The sequence below is a fragment of the Hemicordylus capensis genome, chromosome 5 (assembly GCF_027244095.1).
Source record: "Hemicordylus capensis ecotype Gifberg chromosome 5, rHemCap1.1.pri, whole genome shotgun sequence".
NCBI classification, from domain to species: domain Eukaryota; kingdom Metazoa; phylum Chordata; class Lepidosauria; order Squamata; family Cordylidae; genus Hemicordylus; species Hemicordylus capensis.
Genome location: NC_069661.1, coordinates 213,453,060 through 213,479,188, shown reverse-complemented (window position 1 = coordinate 213,479,188; position 26,129 = coordinate 213,453,060). Strand labels below are relative to the sequence as shown.

General features: G+C 43.5%; 1 protein-coding gene across 10 annotated transcripts in view; it reads right to left on the bottom strand.

The window, feature by feature from the left end:
- The window catches only part of LOC128326513 (uncharacterized), a 43,866-nt gene that overhangs the window by 5,088 nt on the left and 12,649 nt on the right, over positions 1-26,129 (bottom strand). For 2 of the 10 annotated variants that reach the window (XM_053253455.1, XM_053253457.1), the window contains 4 exons: positions 15,601-15,765; positions 13,261-13,402; positions 9,539-9,777; positions 1,942-2,025 (listed from right to left, as the gene is read on the bottom strand). In XM_053253455.1, coding sequence (XP_053109430.1) covers positions 1,942-2,025; positions 9,539-9,764 — 310 coding nt within the window. In that variant the 5' untranslated portion in view covers positions 9,765-9,777; positions 13,261-13,402; positions 15,601-15,765. The remainder of the gene's footprint in view (positions 1-1,941; positions 2,026-9,538; positions 9,778-13,260; positions 13,403-15,600; positions 15,766-26,129) is intronic. The other 8 variants (XM_053253459.1, XM_053253458.1, XM_053253460.1 and 5 more) reach the window with 6 other exon arrangements.

The window sequence follows — 26,129 nt, the reverse complement described above, 5'->3', positions numbered from 1 at the left end:
AGAATGTGGTGGCCAGCTTGGTCCCAGGATAATCTAGGAGAGATGATATTACTCCTGTGTTGAAAGAACTACACTGGCTGCCAATACGTTTCTGGGCAAAATACAAAGCCCCATATTACAAACTGAGACAATGTCTGTGGGAAAACCCCCAAATTCCTGTTCTTATTGTCTCATTCTTCAGTTCCAAGTCCCACGTTTTGTTTTATGGTATGATGCAATCTTTTCTTTTACTGATTGCAGCAATGTATCGGTCTCTGAATCAGGCATGCCTTCAATTTTGTGCCAGTCTGCAGGTTCTGGGATTTTCTCCTCTTTGGCTGTCATTGACAATCTTTTAGGTTGAATCCCTTTATTAACTCTGCTTGGGCATCTCACTTCTTGTTTGATCTCTATCTCCCCTTCTTGATTGGCTATTTCTGGTTCCATCTCAATATCCGTTTCTCAGTTGAGTCTCTCTATTATATCATATTCTATGATTACTTGTTCATTTTGTCGCTGTGGTTACTGTTCAGCCCCTTTACTTATTGGAAAATCCAGGTGACAGTCAGACATCTCATTGGCATTTGATTTTTGCCTTTCATCAAAATATGCAACACTGCAGTGTTTAACAGTCTCTATTATAGGATCCAGTATTCTGTAGCTTTTACTACTCAGTGAATAACCTATGAATATTCCTTCTTCACTTCTGCAAACTAATTTTCCGCTTAGTTCTTTAGGAATATATGGATATGCTTTGCATCCAAATATCCGAATATGCTTTGTTAGGTTTTGTCCTATTCCACAGTTCAAAGGGTGTTGCTCCTTTAGTTTTACTTGGAAGTCTATTCTTCAAATAAGTTGCAGTCATTATAACTTCTCCACAGTATTTGTTTTCCAGACCTGAGACAAGAAGCATACTTCTAGACATTTCAATCAACACTCTTTTCTGTCTCTCCATTTTGCTGTGGAGTACAAGGTATTATTCTCTCATGTTTAATTCCTTGTTATTTGAAGTACAGGTATTGCTCAATAGCCTTCCCAGTATATTCCCCACCATTATCAGTGCACAACTTCTTAGGTTTTCTTCCAAACTTGTTGCTTACTCTAGCCACATTTTTAAAAAAACTTTTTGCAAAACCAAATTTTTCTCTTTGAGTAGGTAAGTGTAAGTATAGCAAGAAAAATCATCTATGAAAATCAGGAAATAGAGATTATTTCCTGGTGTCTTTTTTGGAAAAGGCCCACAAATATCACTGTGAATCAAATCCCAAACCTCACTGGATTGCCTTTCTGTGGATGATGAATCTGTGCCCCTTGTTGCTTTTGCTTTAACATATTTGACTTCAGATTTGCATGATTTAACTTGTAGGTTTCTTGCCATAAAGAAACATGGCTGCCGATATGTTTCCGGGCAAAATACAAAGTGCTGGTTATTACCTTTAAAGCCCTGAACGGCTTAGGCCCAAGTTACCTCAGAGAATGCCTTCTTTTGCGTGATCACCACCACACATTAAGGTCATCTGAGGATGTTCATCTCCAGTTACCACCAGCTCGTCTGGTGGCAACTCAGAGGCGGGCCTTCTCTATAGCTGCTCCAGGGCTGTGGAATGCACTCCCAGCAGAAATCTGTAATTTGAGATCATTACTGTCCTTCAGGAGAGCCCTTTAAAAGTATCTGTTTGGCCTGGCTTTCCAGGGTTTTAAAATCAGTTTTAATATTTTAACCCGGTTTCAGGGTTTTTAATTACTATGATTGTTTAATTGTTGTTTTAAAATGTTTTAAAATTGTTAATTGTTATTATATTGTTTTTTAACTTTTGTTTTAGCTCTTTACTGTTTTAATGGTTTGTTTTAATTGTAAACTGCCCTGAGCCATTTTGGAAGGGCGGTATAAAAATCAAATCAATCAATCAATCAATCAATCAATCAATACACTCATGCAATCTTTGTGTGCACACTCACTTGCAACATTAGCTTGCTCTCTTTTGCAATCTATTTCATGCAGTTGATCATCTTTCAACATGCCTTTTATCAGAAGTTTTCCTCCTTTGAAAATAAAGCAATGGTTCCTTCTGAAAAGAACTCTACATCCATGCTTGTGGCTATTTTTACACTCATTAAACTGTTTTGCAAATGTGGAACATAGTATGCCCTTGGAATACATACTTAATTCACTCTATTTGCACCAAGATTACAATTCAGATAAACTGTCCCTTTTCCTTCTTCAAAAATTTGCTGCCCATTAGCAAGGTATATGGGATTTTTATATTCCATGCTTATTTCAGAGAAATCTTGCAAATTATTGAAGAAATGTAAAGTAGCTCCATTATCCAAATATATTTCGTGTCTACTTTGACTTGCATCAACCCTGCAGATGATTTATTTTGCAACACACAATTTTTCATCATTCCCAGCATTATCTCCATTGTTTTCATTTTTGCCTGGGCAGCAAACCCTCCTAATTCCCCCTCCCCTTAGACGAGGTTAGCGGAACGAGCGCTCTACCCACAAACCCTTTTAAGGCGGGTCTCACTGATTGTGAGACTCACCTCAATGTTGCAGAATAATTACTTATCCTCTATAACAGTGTTTCTCAACCAGTGGTTTGTGGACCGCTGCCGGTCCGCAAGGCATTGGGTACCAGTCCGTGAGGCCTCACTGATAACCCCCCCCCAAAAAAAACCCCACAATTTTGGGCCGGGGGACCACCGGGAGCTCATTTCCAGGCAGCCCTCACTGCTGGATAACGTTCATTTCACTTCCTCGAAATGAACATTACCCAGCAGCAAGGGCTTCCTGGAAATGAGCTCTGGAGAACTGCCCAAAATTGTTCATTGGGAGGTGCCTGGGGGTGGGGGTGGGGTCCAGGAACTGCTGGTCCAGGGACCTGCACATGAATAATGTACCAGTCCATGACTCCAAAAACGTTGAGAAACACTGCTCTATAAGAAGCCAACTTTAACTGAAAAACAGGAGTTTGATATTTACTACTAACAAAACATAGGCTAAGAAAACAATATATAGACTAACAGTCTCATATGCAGAGAGAGGGAGAATCTCTCAGCTTGAATTATTCACAAGTAAAGAGGAGACAAACACTGTGACTCCACCCTCAAGCCAGTACATAGATACATTCATATAGAACAGCATGCTCCATACAAAGAAATGAGACAATGTCTAAATGTCTGAGCCATACTTGGAAGGGCGGTATAGAAATAGAAATACATAAAACAAACAAATGATAAATAAATAAATGGTATGGCGTATGGAATGCTTTCTATATAAGGAAAGGTCTCTGCCTTGACAATCTGAAGGAATGGTCCCTTCCATGCTTTAAGTTCGTCTAAGGAGGCTCTTCAGTGAGTGCCTCTCCACGATCTGAAATATTGAAGGTAGCTAGTAGATTGGCCGATGGGGAGGCGCTATTTGGTTGTAGTGCCCCCACCTCCGGAATTCTCTGTCCAGGGAACCACACATGACTAGCTCTTGTTGCCTTCAGGGAAAATGGGTATTTTTCCAGGATATTTCTTGCTTTGCAAGAAATGACCAGAGATTTTCCAGATTGAATTTATTTGGCTCTGGAACTTGGGTGAAAGTTCCTACTTGTGTTGTTTTTAGGAATTGCTTTATGATGGTTGATTTTGGTTGTTTTACTGTTTTTTTGTTTGTTTTTTTAAAATGCCCAAGGAAACTCGCATCAAATAAAAGATAATGATCCTTATACATGAGTAAAACAAAGCAATGAAACATAACAGAGCGTAGTTAAAAACAATCCAAACATTACAGGTATGGCAGCAAACAAAAAACAAAAAACATTGATATGCAGCCCAAGTCAAATGCCTTCCCCAACAGAAAGATCTTCATGTGATGTCTGAACTGTGGTATAGATGTGACCAAAACAGATCTCCCAAGGTAGAGAGTTCCACAACGTATATGCAACAGTGGATAAAGTCTTCTCATGCACACCTGCCAACTACACCTCCTACGGAGGTGGGACACAAAAAATGAGCTCCTCTTGTTTACTTCATCTCTCTTTTATTGGTTGAATTAATATTCTCATTGTAAGCTATTATGGGAACACTGGCTGAGAAGGAAGGAAGGAAGGAAGCCTTCCTTCCAGTATATTTAACTTCTTCAAATATTTCCCTGCCGCAGGATGTGGTGATGGCCACCAGCTTGGATGGCTTTAAAGGGGGCTTAGACAGAAATGCTTGACTAATAAGCAGAAGGTTATAACAAGCCCTTATACAAAACTATGGTGTGGCCACACCTGGAGTACTGCGTACAATTCTGGTCACCACATCTAAAAAAGGACATTGTAGAACTGGAAAAGGTGCAGAAGAGGGCAACCAAAATGATCAGGGGCCAAGAGCACCTTTCTTATGAGGCAAGGCTACAACCCATGGGGCTATTTAGTTTAGAAAAAAGACAACTGCAGGGAGACATGATAGAGGTCTATAAAATCATGCATGATGTGGAGAAAGTGGATAGAGAGAAATTCTTCTCCCTTTCACATAACACTAGAACCAGGGGTCGTCCCATGAAATTGATTGCCAGGAAATCTAGAACCAACAAATGGACATACTTTTTCACACAACACATAAGCAACTTGTGGAATTCTCTGCCACAAGATGTGGTGACAGCCAACAACCTTAATGGCTTTAAGAGGGGTTTGGATAACTTCATGGAGGGCCAGGTCTATCAATGGCTACTAGTCTGGTGGCTATAGGCCACCTCCAGACTAAGAGGCAAGATGCCTCTAAATACCAGTTGCAGGGGAGCAATAGCAGGAGAGAGGGCATGCCCTCAGCTCTTGCCTGTGGGCTTCTCAGGGGCATCTGGTGGGCCACTGTATGAAACAGGATGCTGAGCTAGATGGGCCATGGGCCTGATCCAGCAGGTCTGTTCTTATGTAAGGACAGAAGGATTGATGGATAATAAGAGTTGGATCAAGCCAAAGCACTATCTAGTCATTTAGTCTACCTCCCTGCACTCAGGAAACCAGCAAGCGGGACCGGAGGCACCCCTGCTCTTCCCAATCCACAACTGTATTCAGTGGCCTACTGCCTCTGAGGACCAAACTACATGTGACATGATCACTGCAAGAATGCTGGGGTATTTTCTTTTGTAAACAGCACATGAGCGACTGGGCCTGATCTGGATTGGGTCAACAGTGGAGTGTCTGTAATCCTCTGCCTCCACTGTGATCTGATCAGGCCTCCCATGGGTGCTATTTGACAAGGAATAATAGCATTGATTGGTGCCAAAATGAGCTTTTTTCTTTGTCAGCACCTGTGAGGATTTCTAATGCAGATCAGGACCACCAAATGAGCAAGAGTTGCTGCTTTCCTTCTCCTGCCCCCTTGTGATCCCAGTCTGGATTGGGTCCTCATGTGAGTACAATAATTTTTTTAAGCACCAACATGCTTGCAATGACATTATGAGCATCACACTCACACATTGCTTGACCATAAATCTTTTCTTAGAATTACAGAGTTGGAGGGAACTTTGTAGCCCATAGAAACCAACCCTCTGATCTATGCAGGAAATCCAGAGTCAGTGCCTCCCCAATAGATGATTGCCCAGACTTTTTCTGAAGAACTCCAGCTAGGCAGAAGAACCCATTGGCCCCCTAGGTAATTGGTTCCATAATTAAACTGCTCTTACTGTTAAGAAGTTTCTCCTATGGTATTTACCCAAATTCAAGATAAGGGTTTTCCCCAGTTCTTTCCTGTGGGGAAGTGGGGGTTCATCTTGAATTATTTTGGGTAAATACAGGTATAACCTGTATTTAACCTCTGTCTTTTAAGGCACAATCTTAAATTCAGTGTGGCTTTCTATTCATTGCTGCCCTGAGGCTTTGGAACACACTTCCTGCTGAAATAAGAGCCTCCTCATCTCTTACAACTTTTAAAAGGTTAGTCAAGACGCATTTGTTCACTTAGGCTTTTAATTAGATACTGTTTTAATAGTTTTAACTTTTTAATTTTAATCTTGTTTTGACTGTTTTTATTGTTTTGTAAACTGCCCAGAGAACTTGCATTTTGGGCGGTACAGAAATGTATTAAATAAACAAACAAATATTTGGGTAAATACAGCAATATTCAAAATCTATCCTCCTGTAAAAAGTCATTAGGTTTCATCCTGCAGTGTCCTCTGGCAGAGAACAAATTTTTGCCCTTATGTGATAGCCCTTCAGGTATTTAAAGTTCACTATCATGTTCTTCTGCAGTCTTCTTTTCCAGGGCGCTTTCCAGACTAGACCCTATCATAGGGTCAGGACGTATCTTGGAAGTATGCTCCCACACTTCCTGCATCATGATACCGCAGTCCCTACGTGGACAGCGGGTACCATTCACATTTCCAATGCTTTGTTTCAAATTTAATCGCTGCAATATAGAGCTAGGACATCGTATATCCAGCGTGAAAAAGCTGCTCCTTTTTCGGGTTGTTAGTTGCTGTGAGACTGCTCCCCCTGCTGTTTACATTTCAAATGCAACTTGCCTGAACAGAGGCATTTTGCTGCTGATGAGCAGCTAGTCTGGAAAGCGCCCAGGCTAAGCATACCTAGTTCCTTCAAAGTTTCCTCATAAGGTTGGCTTTCCAGACCCCTGACCATCTTTGTTGTCTTATTCTGTTCCCATTTGCAAACGTCCTTTTAAAATGTGGTGCCCAGAACTGGCCACAGCACCAGATGAGAGTGAGAAAGAGACGGCTCACAGAGGATATGACTCCACATATTTTATGTTTCTTTGTTTGTTTTTTAAGCCTCATGTGGGACTTGGAGGAAGGCCTAGGATGCAGATTGTAAGGTTCAAGCAGATGCATGAGGCAGAGTAGTTCATGGATAATCTGGTTCCCGGACATTTAGGGCTTTATAGGTAGCAACCAAAGCTTTGAATGGTACTTGGAAGTAGACTTACAGCCAGTCTGGCTGTTTAAGAACTGGTGACATATGCTCCCTGTAGCTGATACCAATTAATAACCGATAAGCCACATTTTTTCATTAACTGAAGTTTTTGAGAAGCCTTCAAGGCTTCCCCATGTATGACATGTTTCAATAGTCCAATGCAGAGTTGGGGATGCATAACTGTGGTCACACTGTCACTGTCAGTCCAATCTATCATGCCAAGAGAGATCAGAGATCGGCTTAACCCAGCGATCAATGGTCCAGTTCCAGGTTATGGCTTAGATGATCTGCCGTCTTTCTAGCACGGCAAGATTGTACTGATTGCAAATCAGGCTTGCCTCCTTTGCCCTTGTTCTTTTCTGTGACTTGCACAGAGTCCTCCCTTGTCTCCTTTATGCCATTCTCTCCTTAGATTCGTATCCATAATAACCTTTATATCAAGACCAACTACACAGTTAAAGTGCAAGGCACAGTTCTTTACAATATCTATGTTGTATTCACCTGGAGAGTGTTTAGGAACCTTGAACTAGTGTGGTGTACTGTTTAAAAGAAATGAGCTGTGGACCAGGAAGTCTCAGGCAGAGATCTCAGCAAGGCATCAGCTCAGGGGTGTAGCTATAACTGAGCAGATGGGTTCAAAGAACCCGGGCCCCCAAGCTCCTAAGGGCCCCCCAGTTCCACCCCTCCCTATTCTCTTCATCTCACTCCGAGGGGCTGCTGGGGAGAGGGGTGAACACAGGCCCCTTATCCCCTAGCTTTGCCCCTGCATCAGCTCACCCAGGGACCTTAGTACAGCCATTGCCTCTCAGCCTCAATGGTTGGGAAGGGCCATAACCCCGTGGCAGAGCACATGCCTTCCATGCAGAAGGCCCCACATTCAGTCCTGGTAGGACTGGGAAAGACCTCTATCTGAAGAGCTGCTGCCAAGCATCACTGGCTAAATGGACAAGACTGTGTCACATGTCTTCCCCTTGGAGTCAATGATACTCGACTTTATAGGGTCATTATAAGGACCACTGCGATAGTGAAGTCCTTTGAGTACTTAGGAAAGGCATGGTATATAGTTAATACATTAGATCTAAGCCTTAGGAGACCAAGAAGCATTTGGCACATGTGAGATTTGTGAGCTGCACACCACTCATGTGCAGTATGCGCTAATCTCCCATCTACCTGTAAAACAAATATAACAGATATGGGGATCTCAGAGTGCCGGAGTCTACACATGGGAAGGTGTATTTTGGCTTGAGAAACCAAATGCTATCTCTTTTCTTTGGGACTCTTCAGCCCTTCTGGAAAAAAGATTTAACAAGGGATCGTCCGATTATGGCCTATGCCCCTGTGGTGCAGGCCTCCCTGAAACAGTTTTGCATGTGCTGCTTCATTGCTCCCTGTACTCTGATACCAGGAAAGAGCTCATATTCCCCCTGTTAGAGCATCTCCCAGGAAGAGCTGACCCCTTTTATCTGAATTTCTGTCTCGAGGATTGAGATAACAAGATTACTAAGGTAGTGGCGAAATTCTTCTATGTTGCTATCAGATTAAGATCCTGCTTAAGATCCAAATTTTAGGTGCTACTGTTTATTATTATGTACTATACTATTGTTGGTATGTTTTGTTTTTAATCTTTCTTATTTTGTATGTTTTCTGTATGGCCTACGGCCGCAATGAATTGAATTGAATTGAATTTCTTTGGGACTGCTTCTTACGCTTTCAGCTGTATGTCTAGCATAGCACCAGACCATGAGGACTGGAAATTCCAGCATAGATGCGCTCTCACTAATCTAAGAACATAAAAGAAGTCTTGTTGCATCAGGCCCAAGGCCTCCCTAGTCCAGCATCCTGTTTCACACTGTGGCCCACCAAATGCCTTTGAGAAGCCCACAGGCAAGAGCTGAGGGCATGCCCTCTCCTGTTGTTGCTCCCCTACAACTGGCATTTAGAGGCATTTTGCCTCTGAGGCAGGAGGTGACCTATAGTCATCATACTAGTAGCCATTGATAGACCTGGCCCTCCATGAATTTGTCTAAGCCCCTTTTAAAGCCATCCAAGCTGGTGGCCATCACCACATCCTGCGATATGGAAATCCACAGATCTCATTGACCGGCAGCCCTGTATGTAAGTCACTATAATTCCTATTTTACAGAAGAAAACTCAAGACTGAAAGACAGCACAATGCCAAAGCAGTGATCTAAAATTAGGCCTCCCAAGAGCAGCAATGGAGCCAACTGGTGCTCTTCCTTGGGTGAGAGAGTACTTTTCTTGCTCTCTTTTCTTCGTTCCAGCCACTGGAATCTCCTTACCATCTCCTGCTAACTGAGCAAAGAGGCACCTTTTCAAAGTGGTGATTCTCTTTATTTTGCAGGGAAGAGCAAACTGGCCTTATCCAACCCCAGCACAGCATCCCTTCAACTGCTGTTGCTGGAGTCATTCTTATGTTTCTTTTTTAGATTGTGAGCCCTTTGGGGACAGGGAGCCATTTTACTTATTTATCAATATCTATGTAAACTGCTTTGAGAACCTCTGTTGAAAAGTTTTATATAAATATTTGCAGTAGTAGTGTAGGATCTATTTCCAATCTATCACAACCCTTCTGGACCACAATTCCCTCCCCTCCCACCCCAAACCAAGGAGGTCATTTGTCTTTCTTACTTGTTTCCTCAGTACCTCTGTTCAGCTTTCCACAGTCCACACATTGTTTGATCAAGCGGTCATAGCAGAGGCTGGAGGCAAAACAGGTGGTGTTGATGCTTTTCTCCTTCTCATTGACTCTCTGTAAGTTCTTGCAGTCCACACATTGCTTGATCAGTTGGTCATAACACATGCCAGGGCCATGACAAGCATTGGCAGTACTGGAGGTGCTGCTTCTGTTCTTCATTGTGGTTCAGAGTCTGTTTCAAAAAATCAGATTATCATGGCTTAGCTACCCAGCAAGTTATGTAAATGTCACCCAAATGAGAAACCACTGAAGCGTCAATAGAATCAGCATCACTCCCTTCAGGTTTCACTTCCTCCAGGAGGTCTTTTCTCAAGGGGACGAAGAAGAAACTTGCCCAAGCAACTCCCCCTTATTCTGTGACTATCTTTCTATTCCTACATTTGCTACATTTGATGTAAAACACATTCTCAGCTCCTTATGAATTTCGCTTTCTCTGATGCTGGGCCCTCTTGTGATTAGCATGGCAAGCCTTTGGCCACCGAATCTTGGGTCCCAGGTGCCTTAGGGACCACCTGCTCCCAGCTAAATCTACCCACCTGACTAGATCAGCCTAGGGAGGGCTCTGCTCCACATGCCGACACCTGCTGAGGCTTATTTGTTGAGCAGGGGGCAGGGCCTTCTCGATGATTACTACCATGTGGTGGGACTCGCTCACAGTTGAGATCTGCATGGCTCTCTTTCTGCCAGCCTTTTGGAAGACACTGAAGACTACCTGTTTTATACAGGCTTTTGTCCAATGAGTGGCCCCTGGCTCTCTTTTTCACATAGCTGTCTTTTGTTTTACTTTACCAGGTTTTTTTAACTGAAGTTTTATTATTGTATTTACCTTGTTCTTAACCATTCTGTGGTCTTAGGACAAAGGGTGGCATAAACATAATGAATGAATGAAGGCAGGCATGGGGACATAAGGTGAGATCTGTAAAACCATAGTGAGGACCTCTCCAGTTATAATTCTACAACAAATGTAGTAGTTCATTTGTTTCATAGAAGCCATCAAGGAAGCCTGTGGGCAATCACATTTCCCCAGCATTGTAACAGCATGATAGTTGGGAAAATGTAATGTAACTGTTTCCCCCAGCTAGGAGGGCCATTGTAATTTGGAATGTTGCTGCCTGGAATGGACATGTACAAATGTTGCAGGATAATGCCAATAATATCACTGAGGACTAGCAACCCAACAACCCGCCCCCGCCCCCACTTTTCCCTTAGTGCTGTGGCTCTAATGTCAGCACAGCTTCGAATGGAGCCGAAACATACTAGTCTCATACGACAGTGTGGATACACATCAACCATGCCAATTTCTCACACACACCAACACTTGCAGTGATTCTTTGCCTTGAGACCTGGGGTGTGGGGACAATGGATGGTGTGGGGACCCTCTTGCCCTTGGCCAGAGCACCTCTTGTCCCTCCCACACCAAGTGGCCAAACAAAGCACTCACCAGCTGGGAGTGTTAGGCGTACTTCTATCTTCCTCAGTCAGTGTTTCATCGAAATGCTGGCTGGGCTGGTGGGGAAAGCCAAGTGAAAGCCCACTGTATATCTCAGTGAAACGCTGAATGGGGAGGATGGGGAGAGAGTCTGAATGGACCCGAAGGAGTGGCCATGATCCCTGCATCTGATGTCAGATGCAGGGGGAGTGGCCAGTACCTGGCACAGGGCCAGCAAGCCCCTGCAGAGTTTCCCCAATCAGTGGTTCACTGAATCGCGACTGAGAGATTTCCCTGCCTCCTTGTGCACAATTCAAAATGGAGGCAGGAGAGGCAATGAGCTCCCTAGGCCCCTGCTTGCCAAAAAGTAAGTTAGCTACACTTTGGTTAGAGAGAGAGAAACAAGTCTGTTTTAGGTCCCATGTGAATGCCCATCTTTGCAGCCTAATTGCTCCCCTTCTTATGGGTTGGAAAGCATATCACCTAGCTGTTTAAATGGGATGGCGAAGGGCAGCAAGAGTGCTCCCCTGCTCTGCATCAAGGGGGCTATCCCCGACTGCATAATGGCTGCTTTCCCCACTATTACTGGTATGTGTGGGTTGGATAGTCATTTGATTTGGAACTTCCAGGACTCTCTCTCACACATGCTTCAAAGTGATTGTCTGGGTGAACTCTTGGCATCACAAATCATGTGAGAAATCCACATCAGGCAGTCAGAACTGATGTCCCATCATGGTTCTCCTGTTGTATTATTGCTTTACGGCCCTTAAGCCAGCGTGGTGTAGTGGTTAGAGTGCTGGACTAGGACCGGGGAGACCCGAGTTCAAATCCCCATTCAGCCATAATACTAGCTGGGTGACTCTGGGCCAGTCACTTCTCTCTCAGCCTAACCTACTTCACAGGGTTGTTGTGAAAGAGAAACTCAAGGATGTAGTACACCGCTCTGGGCTCCTTGAAGGAAGAGCGGGATATAAATGTAAAAATAATAATAATAAATAATTAAGGCCAGAAGGGTATTCAGTTATGTCATATAACAGCAGAGTTAGGGGAAAGTACCCAAAGGCCACTGAGTTAACCCACCTGCCCTAACCCTAGATCTTCCACATATTAGTTTCATATGACTAACCATCATAACCCAGTTCTGACTGGATTCTGGAAATGTAAAGTCTTGGGGATGTTCAAGCTCTGGCTTGCCTACATCAAACAGGAAATCAGGACTAGATGGACTGCAAGGCCCTCTCTCCATCTCTGTGTTTTTTCTGATTCTGCTGTGTTTGAAATCCTGGTCACAGAATGCCAGTTCAATTACAGAATGTGGGGGGAAGGTCACTTTAGGCATAATTTACAGACATTCATTTTAGTTTCCTTTTTATTGCAACAATGAAGGGTTTTTTAAATTTGTATTGCTGCTTTTGAAATCATGCTAATTTATGCAAATATAATCAATTAATAATCACTCTTTGAAAACTGATGGTTAATCAACTAAAAACCGTGAATCTATGTAAAGCATTATCACCACTTCTATTTATGATAGAGGTTGTTTGGTGGGTTTTTTTGTTTTTTGTTTTAGTAAGCAATCAGGTCAAATAGGTGTGACTGATCATTTGGTTGTTATGGCCTACAACCATGATAAATAAAATGACTTATCTGTTAGATCAAATAGCATTAGAAAGATGTCTGTGGTTTGTGCAGTTTATTTTGCAAACAGTGAGAATTCAGAAGTTGGCTTTACTGGCAACAGAATGTTGGGTTCTGATTTGTTGTAAATCATTGTGATTATGTTAGAGGCCATAACTTCTCTTCAGTGCTTGAACTTGGCCAAGTAGAATCACGCAGCCTGGAAATGCTATTGCAGTGGACAAGAAATTTGGGGTCTATCAGCTGAGATCAGATTATTTGTCCTTCTAGTTCGTTAGTCTCCCTTAGTCTCGTGCTAAATGATGCCAGGCAGAATATCTGACTTGCTGGCTCCTAAAACATATTGGATCTGATCTGAATCATAACACGATGCACCTTATCAGATACCCTGCCTCCTTCTACAGTGCTGTCCCTCTAGCTTGTTATTTCTCTTTTTGTCATGCTGTGAATCTATTACACTCAATGTTCCTGCAGGGAAATATGGCCTGGCATTCAGAGCACAGGAAGCAGATATGGGGAGTTCTGTCATCAGCAATGAGTCTTAACGGCTGGATGCTGCTGGGCAGCTCATACACATTTCATACTTACTACCCATTCTGCAAAACAGAGGTCATTATGCTTTCATTCTGATGAGTCAGCCTGGACCACTGGCAAGCGTGTTGGGCATAAATTTGGAAGACCTGTGTTCAGCGTCAGCTCAGCCAAAGATAGGCTACCCTCCAGCAACTCTCTATCAATTTTTAAAAGAGAGAGAGAGAGTTATAATGACCATATTTATGTATTTGATTTCTATTCTGCTTTTCCATCCAGAAAGATCCCCATAGCGGCTTGCATAATCTTAATTAAAATATGATTACATTAGGGCTGCTAAATCGTTTGGGACTCGGATACCTTAAGACCAACTTCATTCATATGTACCTTCCTGTATGCACTGGTCATAATCTGGGGTCTTGCTTTCAGTACCCTTGTTTTGAGGTGTGATGGGCACCCACTAAGAAAAAAGCCTTTCCAGTGGTGGTGACATCAACTCTATGGAACACCTTCCCCACAGAAGCTCCGTTGGTTCAAGCCCTGCATTTCTTCAGGTGTTGTGCTTGGTTCTTCTATGGTGCTTTTGGAGGTGGTTGGTGCACTGGCTGGTGGGTGGGGCATCATGTTCTGGGTCAGGGATTCTCAACATTGGGTCTCCAGATGTTAATGGACTAACTCCCATAATCCCCAGCTCCAGCGGCCTTTGGTTGGAGATTATGGGAGCTGAAGTCCAGTAACATCTGGGGACCCAACATTGAGAATCCCTGTTCAGTGTCTTAAGTGTGGGTTGTGGTTTTATTTTATTTTATTTATTTATTTAACATTTTTATACGGCCCAAAACACAAGTTCTCTGGGCGGTTTAAAAGACAATAAAAACAACCAATAAAAAGATTAACACATTTCAACAATTAAAATTTAAAAAGTTAAAACTATTAAAACAAAATTAAAAGACAGTTGAAACAATATCTAATTAAAAGTCTGGGTGAACAAATGTGTTTTGGCTGCCCTTTTAAAAGTTGTAAGAGATGGGGAGGCTCTTATTTCAGCAGGAAGTGTGTTCCAAAGCCTGGGGGCAGAAATGGAAAAGGCCCGTCCCTGAGTAGCCACCAGACGAGCTGGTGGCAAATGCAGACGAACCTCTCCAGATGATCTCAATGGGCGGTGTGGTTCATAGCGAAGAAACCATTCTCTTAAATACCCAGGGCCCAAGCTGTTTAGGGCTTTATAGGTAATAACCAAAACCTTGTACTTTGCCTGGAAACTTATTGGCAGCCAGTGTAGATGTTTTAAGATAGGAGTGATATCGTCTCTCTGAGATGACCCAGAGACCAACCTGGCTGCCGCATTCTGGACTAACTGCAGTTTCTGGACTACGTACAAAGGCAGCCCCACATAGAGTGCATTGCAGTAGTCAAGTCTGGAGGTGACCAGCAGATGTACTACTGTTCTTTATTCCTTACAGCCTGAGTCTTGGTCAATTTTGTTAAATTGTTATCATGTTGTGTGACCTTTTTGTTTTACCACTAATCAACTTGGGTTGCTCTTAAATTTGGCACACAGTGTGCTAAAAAGGGTGGCTGAGGAAAGCAAGCCAGAGACCAGCCAGGAGGCAGGCCCTTTCCACTCGGCTTCCACTCAGGGAGCTGTGGCACCCGCAGCAATGCAGCAAAACATCCTCTTTTCCTTAGACAGGCAGGGAACATTGTGTGGGTGGTTGGGTAGGTGGGTGTGGTGGCACCCAAATGCCCCCAAACTAGACTAGCTGGTTGGTATACTGCATGGCAGCACAGTGCCCGTGCCCACCAAAGCATGATTAATTTACTTGGGCAGGTGGGTGGGCAGCAGTGCTGGCGCCCCACAAGAATTGGTGCCCTAGGTGACCACCTAGGTCTGCCTAGTGGATGAGCTTGTTCTGCCTGAGAGTGCTTACACATATATGTGCATTGCTTGATTTCTCATCACTTATTACTGAGCCCTTGATAACCTACAGATGAATATATGAACTGCCTCCTTTGCAAAGTCTGCAGAATAATTCCCAGCTCCCCACCCAGGGTTTAGTCTTGGAATGTATGTGAGGTAACATTGCTTAGTAGCAGAGCACATGCTTTGTATAAAAAAGGTCTCAAATTCAGTCTTGGGCATCAGTGTCCACTCTAATTTTTTTCATCTGTGTGCGGAATGAGTTTTGTTCTGGATGGCAGTATCAAAGCAGTGTGTGTGCATGTGCATTCAGAGTAGAGCCTTCCTGATTCAACCTGAGTGGGATCTAAAATTAACTGAGCAGGCATCCAAAAACTTGTGTCCACATGCACGTGAGCATGCCTTAGAGGAAACCCTGGTGGGCATCTCTCCAGTTAAAAAGATCTCAGGTAGCAGGACTTGGAAAATACTTCTACCTGGGTGATTGGAGCAGTCAGAGCAGACCGTCCTGGGCTGGATGAAACAATGGTCTGATTCAGTACAATGATCTTCATGTATCCATGCCTACCACAACCTGGACTGGAACCACCACATGTCTTAAAGGGTTGTGCTCATAGGTATCACTGCTTTCTAAAAGGAGTCTAAGAAAGAAAAGATAAGTTTAAAATCCTTTCTCAGTCTCTGCCCACCAAAACCACCTCTCAGATACGTTTCGCTTCCTTTTCTCACTCAGTATGTGTAATTTATTTCCTTGTTTCTACCTCAGTTTCATGGGAGACTTCAGCCATACTGTGTTCCATGTTTCCCCCTCTATTTCTACCATTCAGCCTTTTATGTCTCACCATATTAGTCTTCCTCTCTACACAAACATGTACATTTTCCTATCTGGGCTAAGTCAATTTATGAATCAGTTATTTCACACAAGCATTGGTCAAAATGTATGTCATTACACCTCAGTTTTTCAAATGGGGGTTGGATGAACTTCTCCCACAGTCCCTCCCTCTAAGTCTAATTTTTGGGTAAGTTTGGATTGGGCCAGGAAGCAATGGTCAGGCTTGCTTCCTCCAGTTGCTTCCTCCAGTTGTTTGAGGTTCAGCAGCTATGTGGACTGCATATTTCCCCACATGTTAATTGAACTCAGGTCTGTGCTTGTAGTTCTGTGCAGGTCTGACGGGCATTCAATGCACGTTCAGTCAAAACATCTCTCTTGTCCCTCTGCACTGTAAATGTGGTTGAGCTTGATGATGCACTTATTGCTGCAGTCAGGAGCAGGGACAGAGCTACTGATGTTCAAAGGTGTCCCTTGAACAGAGGCCTGTATGCCCCTGTCAGCATCCCCCTCCTCCTCCCTCCCTCTGGATGGCTTGCCAGATGCTCTTGTTCCTCCAGCAGCCTCGTGCAGCGTCCTGCCTCCAGCCTCCAGTGTCCTGCCTTCCTCCACGTCTGCCTGCCTGCCTGCTTCCCATTCCCTTCCTCTTTCTACCCCTCCTCTTCCTGCTTCTAGCTGGGGTGGGAAGTAGCAATGGCAGCAGGCAGCATGTGGCAGGTGAACATACTCTTGGGAAGGTCATATGCACATCATGGGGGAGACGGGACAGGTCACATACATGTGTGACCGGGCGAAAGTTGCACATGCGCTACCATACGCCTGTTGTGGGGTGGGGAGGGCCATACACTAGGGGGCCTGAACACAGGCCTGCTGGCAACTAACAATGCCGGTGGTCAGGAGCAGAGTTGGTCCAGGTCTGTAATGGGCCACACTGTTTCTACTTAAAAAGGAACCTTATGTTGTATTCCAGATTTTAAAGCAGCAACAGAGGATCAGGATCAGGTATGTGGTCAAAGGTAGGCAGAGATGAAAATCCAAGGCAGCAGTGATGAAAAGAGAGCATGAACTTTCCCAGACAACAGGCTTTAGTTCAGGTTTTATGTGAGGCTTTACTGTGAGTTTGAAGTTGCCACCAAAAACCGACACAAAAAGTGGAATTTTTTACCCTGGATATATATCAGGCTACACTGTAACATGCGATGAAAAACCCGAATTGTGTGTGAAGTGCTTCTGGATAGCAATCATGGAATTCAGGGTAAATTTGGCCAATATGTGTGAACACACATCTCCATTCCAGAGGAGATGTCAACTATAAGCTGGGTGTGAAAAACTTCCATGAGCTAAGCAGAGGCCTTATGTTAGAGAAAGGTTGCTCAGACTACAGTGCAACCTCAAAGGCCTTGGCTGGATAGGGCTTGGTAGGCAGGATTAGCCCTTGAATTCAGCTGGCTGAATCGGGGTGGTCCATGATCTTTGAGCAACTGAAGCAGGGCACCAAATGCAACCCTTCCTTACCTGGTGGCAGCACAAAATGCCACCTCCCTTTCCTGGCAGTGCACCAGCAGACATGGAGAGTTACTCCTCCTCCTCCTCCCATACTGAATTGCAAACGGAGGAGGAAGACAGAGCAAAAGAGGAAGTGGATGAGAAGAGGGTAGTGGGCTAGAGCATCTCCACACGACTCTCCTCTCCTCCACATCTTCTTCTGCTCTGTTCCCTTCCACCTTTCCAAATCCAGCGAATGGAGATGATGGAGGAGGAGGAGGAGGAGGAGGAATGGAATGGAATTGGCAGCAGTAAGCAGCAAAGGCAGTGGGGACAGGCAGTTGCTCCCCTCCGTCCTGATCATCTGCCCCCTGCGGTGGCCACCTCAGTTCGCCTTATGGATGGGCTGACCTTGAACTGAATGCTCAGCTTAGATGGTGCCTTTAAAGCACAGAGCTCAGTCTACCAAGCTTGCTGTAGAAACAGAATGCTGGTGATGCAGGAAGGCAGGCAGTAGAGCCTGACTGCTGGAAGCCATGGCGTGAGACATTGCTTGGTGTCTTACTGCACTGTAGACACAGCCTGGCTTGGCAGGAAACAACAGAGCATGGTATGGTTTTGTTCTGTTTTGCTTAATTCTTCCCTTGATGGATCTTCCAAAGATTCCTTGATTGCATCTGACCCTACTTTCATTATAAATGAATGTCCCGCCAAGCTGTTTGTCCTTGACTTCACTCTCACGAACAAAGGCAGACAGTTTTAGATTATTAATTAATTAATTAATTAATTAATTAATATACTGCCCTTCCAAACATGGCTCAGGCGGATTAGGTACTTCTGTATGTGTGGCCTTATTTCTGAACTACTTCTACATCACTTTTAGAAATGCAAGTCCTACTTTGACTTCACAAGAACAGCTATGTTCATTGAAGTGCAGTGGTGGCTGGTGTTCCTGGGACGGGAATGGGTGAGTACAAGGCAGGGCAGGTGATGGGTGGAGCCACAGGTAGTGAGAGGTGAAGCCAATGGTGGGCAGCTGTGGAGGTGGAGCCAGGATGAGGCAGGTGCCTTAGCAATAACTGGCAGAGTGTAGATTTGTAGTTACAAGTGGGATCAAAATACACACACACACACACAACCACACAAATCTCACTTGCTCATCAGCATATATACAGAGAAATATGGAAAACATCAGTTGCTTTATAATACTTAGCAGGACTACAGTACTGTGTAGATTTGTATCTAACTCGGCAGGATCAAAAACAAGCGTGCATACAGACACATGCACCCACACACGAAAAGAACTGTACAAGCCACAAGTAAAGCACAGACCAGCTACAAAAGGCTGCTTCTATGGAGAATAAATGCATTCTGAAGTCACCAGGGCAGCTCTGTCTGCCTGATTATTTCAAAAATGAATACTAATAATAATAAATAAGAAAGAACTGAGCCAGAGTGGTACAGTGGTTAGTATGCTGGACTAGACTGGGGAAATCCAAGTTCAAATCCTCATCCAGCCATGAAACTCACTGGGTGACTCTGAGACAGTCACTTATCTCTCAGCATAACCTTCCTCATAGATGAAGAATCCAAGGGAAAGAGTTGTGGTGTGCAAGGACAAGGCAGTGGAGAGGAATCAGGAATATTAATAGTTTAATGAAACAGATATTCTGTACAGAGAGGCAAGTGCAGACTGCTTTTCAGGGCTCTTGCAGCTGGCTGTTTGTTAGCCCTGCCTCTACTCCAAGACTGGGATAAAAGAAAAGCACCATTCTAAAGGTGGCCTGGCTCAATGAAAGGATTAATCAAAAACACCACAACAGTGCTGTTGGGAGGATAAATGTAACCATGTGCACCACTCTGGGCTTCTTGGAGGAAGCACAGGCTATACATGTAAAAGTAAATAAATCTATATAAGTCATAGGTAAAGCAGAGACCAGCTACAAAAGTGAAGAACAAATGCATTCAGGAGTTACAAGGGCAGCTCTGCCTACCTATTTCAAAAATGCATACATAAATAATAGAAAAATCAAAAGGTGATGCATCAGGGATGCTTGCTGCAGCTAAGAACCACCTCCTGTAACTTAGAGGACACCATGGGAAGCAAAGATGCATGAGAACACCTTCTCATGCCTGCTGAACAGCTGAGTTCCACTCTCTGCCCACCTTGGGTGCCCACCATTTGTCCTGGGTGTCCATCCTAGCAAGCAACATTTTATAGAGAGCACTTCCTTAATCTTTGCCCAATGAACCATAACCCCCAGTGGACATATTAATGTTATAGATACTGGCCACCATCCATCATCATCAGTTATGGTCTTTGACCAGCCAGCAATTACAGTAATCAACAGTCACAGGCAGTATAACTTAAAAGTACTCTGACACCAATAATAATGAATAATACTGAATAACACTAGGACTACCAACCCACCACTGGAATAACGCATATACCACACATAACATAGGGGCTAACCCAGGCCTGCTCAGCTTAGCCCCCCCCCCCCCGCCCAGCTATTTTTGGACTCCAACTCCCACAACCCCCCGCCACAGTGGCCAATAGCCAGGGATTATGGGAGTTGTAGGCCAACTTCTGCAGGAGGGCTGAAGTTGAGCAGCCATGGGTTAACCATTTGATTCCTGATATTGCAAGCAGTAGTGCAAAATTTAGCCACACTATAGGTAATCTCAGCATCAGAATCAAAAAGAAGGAGATTTACCAAAAAAAAGTAATCCGGCCTGCCTTGACTCTAGCCACAAACCAGAGGAATACCTGGATAGCTCTCTGCATAGCAAATGGATTTTTAAAATTATTTTCCTTCCAACAGAATCCATTCTTTCTTTACATACACCACAAACATGGAAAGCTACTTCTGCAATTATTTGAGAAGTAATTTGGATTCAGAAATCCATGCATATGCCCTAAAAGCTCTTTCTGGCTTCTTATGCCAGTTTCTAATCTAATTAGTCTAGTCTTACAGTTTGCTGTTCCTTCCAATGTTTTATGGCATGCCATTTTGGAAATGGGTCATAATGCTTTGCATACAGATCAGGTCAGAGAACACAGGCAAGAAAGCAGAGAATTCATTCCTCCCCTCCAAACAAACACAAAGAAGCCAGCAAAAGATCAGACTTACCAAGATCCAGCCGGCCTACCTGCTCTCTAACCAAAATAGTGACAGGATTCTTCTGAATAGTGTTTTATAGCTGCTTCCCTTATACACACAAGGAAATCTTAAGTAGATTTAACAGAAGATTTATTCAGCAACAACTCTATTTTCTCCTTCCCTTTCCCACACTCTATACAGGATTCTCCCTGGGACAAATGTCCAAACAAACAAACTGCAAAAGATTACTGAATAGAATACAAGTACTTAAAGGAAAAAAACTTCCCCACCCTCTGGGCACTCTGATTGGCTGCCTTCTGGTTGATTCTAATTGGTGCTCAGGACATTTTATGCTCCACTCATCTTCTGAAAATCTGAAGCCTTGTAATTGTCCTGCCTCATTAATATTCAAATCCGAACAACTCTGTGTGTTCCTATTGGTGCTTACAAAATTCTGGTACTGTTGCCCACCCTACATACACACTGGGGCCAGGTTGCAGGCAGGGAAGAGGCACAGACAGGGAATCAGTAAGGCAGACTGAGAAATGGCTACAGAAGACAGACGAGGTAAAATGGCTGACAAATATTTTCAGGTATTTTCAGGTGGGTGCCGTCCACTCTGCCCTCAGGTAAGAGCCACCACTGCTGAAGTGGCTATAGGCTATAAACCACCTCCATATGCCCTTATAGACCAACGTGTAGGGGAGCAACAGCAGGAGAGAAGGCATGAAATCGAATGAATGAATGTGAATGAATGAATGAATGTCTTCATCTCTTGCCTGTTAGCTTCCTTGAGGCATCTGGTGGGTCACTGTCTGAAACAGGATGAGGAACTAGGTAGGCCATGGACCTGATTTGACAAGGCTCTTTTTATGTTCCTAAGTCAGGAGGATATCTCAGGACTCTTTCTGCCCTGGGCAATAGAAAGGAAACTCATTCTCTCTAAAGAAATGGAAGTATTCTGGGAATCTGTAGAAATGACCCTAATCTGGAACCATTTCTGAGAACATTACAGGAGTAGAAGTAAACTCTTCATATACTCCCACCTCCTCAGTTTAATTCCTGTTTCATTTGTTTGCTAATAGAATTTACAGAGGTAGATGAAGGGACTGCACAGGGACAGAAATGACACACACTTTACCACTGAGCACAGCTAACTGCACACAGAAGCAAAAAGCACAACTGGCTAGAGGCACATTTCCCCATTTATTCTAAAAGACACGGCTTCTGCTGTTCAACATACCACTAATAACAGTCCAGCCCTGGTACTCGCTGTTCCAGAATATGGAGCCCGCCAGGGTGGCTGCCTTCCATTTTATCTCCAACCATCTCCTATAATCTATGCATCCCAGTCCTGCTAACTGAACTTTCCCACATGCTTCTTAGAGGCAAGAGCCAAGACGGTGCTTTGGCCTAGTCCACCACAACTGCTGCCATTTTGGAGTTGATGCTGCTCAGACACAGAACATGCCATTCCTTAGTCATTGTGTTCCCAGGGCACTTGCTGTTTGGAATACTGTAATGAGTAGGATCAGCAGGCAGTGCCCCTCGCATAATGATCAGCTTTTCACAGAACAATTATCATTCTCACAGAATGAAATGTGTGTGCCACAGGGTGGTAGAGATTTGGCTCTCATTACCCTGTTTTTCAAGCTTGACGTCTGTGCTTTCCCACACATAGCTTCTGCTTTACTTTGGTTATCTCTAAACTTTTCAAATATTTCTGGAAATTAAAGTCCCAGAGGGATGATGAGTAGCCCCTTAACACCATTCTTAGAGGCCTCAAATACTTCTACTGTTGGGGGTTGTTAATTTCACCCCCAGAAGGTAAACAGCAGAGCACTAGGGAAGAGAGCACACACTCAAGTTACAGAGTAGGTAGCAGAGGGTGGTTTAGTTGTTGCAGCTATTTAGAGAAAACCCATGGAGATTCTTGTAGAACTAAATACTAAGTATTTATTGGTTAAGTACACTTGGATAGGAAAGACCTAATCCTAATCTAAAGGACTACATAAGGAATAGGTAAGGAGAGAGAGAGAGAGATGTTTCCATCTACTCTCTAAGAGGAAAGGAAGGATTGTGACTCAGCACAGGAAGTATTAAAGAGTCAGATCAGGGGTCACAGAGTAGGGACAGACAGGGAGACCCTTACTCACTGTCTCTATGCCCATTGCTCTTAGTGGTCATTAGGATAGTTGGTGCAAAAGGTTGATGCACTGGGACTCCATCTCCAACACCTACAAATGTCACCACTCCACAGATGTCCTGCAGATGTCTACCAGGGCCCTCTGTTCAGGCCTGGCCCATCCACTGTGGACCTAGGTGGTCACTTAGGGCACCAATACTTGGGCGGGGGCAGGCGCCATCGCCCTCTGCATGGCGGCTGGGTGAATGACAGCTGGGATGGTGCTGAGGAAAAAGAATATACCTTTTACAATCTGTAAGGCCGCCTCTTCCACCCTGTGCTACTGGCTAGTTCTGAGTGGAGTCCATGTGCCATGCCCCTGCTGCTCACTTGGCTGATGCACACATGCAATGGACAGTTGAAGGGCAAGTCCAGTTCTACGCATTACAGAATATAAGTATGTGTGTGTGTGTGTGTGTGTGTGTGTGTATACGCACATGCCATAGTAATACTTCACCTCGGGCACCAAAATCTCAATGGGCGGCTGTTGGGTCATCAACATAAACATCTCAAAGAGGACCTGGGTAAGCTAGTCCAGAATGCAAAACGTATAGTGGAAGAGATGTCTATGGCTAGCATTCATCATGGGCTATGTACTTGTGAACTCTGCAGTTTCTAACTAGCCACTGGCAGAATGCTGGTTTAGATGAATCTCTGATCTGCCAGCAAAGAGCTTCCTAAGAGTGGACTATTTAAACTGGCCCAACATCCTGACAGGGGGAAAGGAGGACATAGACCTGCATCTGCAAAAAGTAACAAGAGTGACATTTTAAATGAGTAGCTGCTCTCTGGGGCATGTTTGAGAACCATGTGATGGGTGGGGTGGGGGGAACAGTTATATCATAGGCACCTATTAGCATGACTAAAACAAATGCATAGAACCAGAACTCTGGTGTACTCCGTAAAGGAACTCTCATCTCTCATCTTCTTTATGAGGCCATGGGAGCCCCAGCGGGAGCTCTGGGGTCTAGTTAACCAAGTGTGTTTTATTAAACAAATAAAACAGCAAGAATACAAAAGCAGCGTTTAAAAATATGGTTTACTACAGGGGTAGAGAAATGCCTCAAAATAATTTTCTCAATTATTTCCTTGGCTAAATGAAACCTAGGATTTACCGCGACTATATTTGCATCCTGTTGTGCCCAGCAGTGGCAGCCGGAACAGGCAGATCGATGGAGGTGGTAAGTGAGCCTCAGGCAGGGCTCATTCTTCCTCCTCTCGCCCAGTCTCAGCTGACTTGCTCTCCTTCACCACGCACAGGTGAAAAACTGGGCAAATGACCAGCCTGCATGCAAAGGGTTAATGAGGGAGAGTAGGACAGCCAGGACTGGGTGAGAGGAGGGAGAATCAGCTGCAACTGAGGCTCATTTACCTCCTGCCTCCCTAATCTGCCTGTACTGGACACCACTGGTACCTATTGCCCAGAAAGGAAGCTGGCCCACCGAAGAGAATTTGGACGAGCTTGTGCTTCCACACACACACACACAAGTGTTTACAAGGTCAAATCAAGAGCTTCTGTGTTCTAATAAGCAGAGCATTGGACTTGGATGTAGATCAGAACTGGATTTAAATCATAAGAACCTAAATACTCCCCTGCTTAGAGAGGAGAGCTGGTCTTGTGGTAGCAAGCATGACTTATCTCCTTAGCTAAGCAGGGTCTGCCCTGATTGCATCTGAATGGGAGACTTGATGTGTGAGCACTGCAAGATATTCCCCTCAGGGGATGAAGCCGCTCTGGGAAGAGCAGAAGGTTTCTTGTTCCCTCCCTGGCTTCTCCAAGATAGGGCTGAGAGAGATTCCTGCCTGCAACCTTGGAGAAGCCGCTGCCAGTCTGTGAAGACAATACTGAGCTAGATAGACCAATGGTCTGACTCAGTATATGGCAGCTTCCTAGGCTCCTATGTTCCTATGCTAGACCAGATCAAAGAACTTATGCCTGAAACAGCCTCATTTCCTCAAGATATATGACTTTGGTTTTTTTAACTTCTTAAAAAATATGTCATTTCATTTATTTATTATTTAGTGTACCTAGAGCCTTTGGATGGATAGGGCAGTATAGAAATGTAATGAATTAATAAATTATAATTAATAATTATTATTCATTGTTATATATAGAACAATACAACAAAAGGTTAACATATATTAATCATTGTAACAGAAATGCTATCCCCTACTAACTGGGCAAAGAGGCACCTTTTAATGTGGTGATTCTCTTTATTTAGCAGGGGGAGAGTAACTGGCCCTATCCACCCCCAGCACAGTACCTCCAGTGACTGTTGCTGGTGTCTATCTTGTGTTTTTTTTAAAGAATGTGAGCCCTTTGTGGACAGGGAGCCATCTTATTTATTTATTATTTCTCTGTGTAAACCGCCCTGAGCCATTTTTGGAAGGGTGGTATAGAAATCAAATTAATTAATTATTATTATTAATAATAATAAGAGCCACAGAAATCACCATCAGCCAATTACAAAAAGCAGCTTTACTGGGAACAGCCTATATTCTGCGACGATATCTATAACAACAGCAACAACATTGACAATAAAATTCAGCCATCCCAGGTCCTTGGGAAGGACTCAATGTCTGGATAAAACAAACCAGTCAGTAACACCTGTCTGACTGTGTAAATAAATAATAATAATAATAATAAATGTAATTCAAAACATATAAACATAAGAATAATAAAAAGCAATGGCCAAGACATATAGCCAGTCAAACATGCAAAAAACCTAAGCCAGACATAATATCAACATAGTAGTAGTTTCTGAAACATTCTGATTAAGGCAGACTTCTTTAATACTTCCATTAGGGTGCTGAACCTGAACCCCAAAACCAGTTCAGAGAGTGTTTTTAGTGAAGTGGATCTGAATCTGAATCTCACATCTCTTGGTGATCTTGAGCCTGAACCAGAATCAAATCCCTGAATACAAAAGTGGCAAATGGTTTGAAATTCCAGGCTTTGGAATGATCTCCCAGCTGAAATCAGCTCCTCAGTCTCCTTGACAATGTTTAGGGGGAAAAGTAAAGACATGGCTCTTGACCCAGGCTTTTGAATGAGAGTATTGTTTTTTACTGCTGCTGCTTTGTTATGTATTATTATTATTTTATGGGTTATTAAATTTTAATATAGAGATTATGTTTATATTATCTGTACTTTTGTATTATGTGTTTTAATTTTTGAGATCATCTGTACCTCCGTTATATTAATTATGCATTGCTTTAATCATATTGTAAACCGCTTTGAGATTATTTTAATGAAAAACTGTATAGAAATGGAACAATAAATAAATAAATAAATAAATAAATAAGTGCTTCAGTAGTCAGAAATTCCATTTTTTGTTTGTAGGATTAATGTTTTAGTTTCCTGTTGCATGTGATCTGTTTGTTAAAAACCTTTAAAAAATT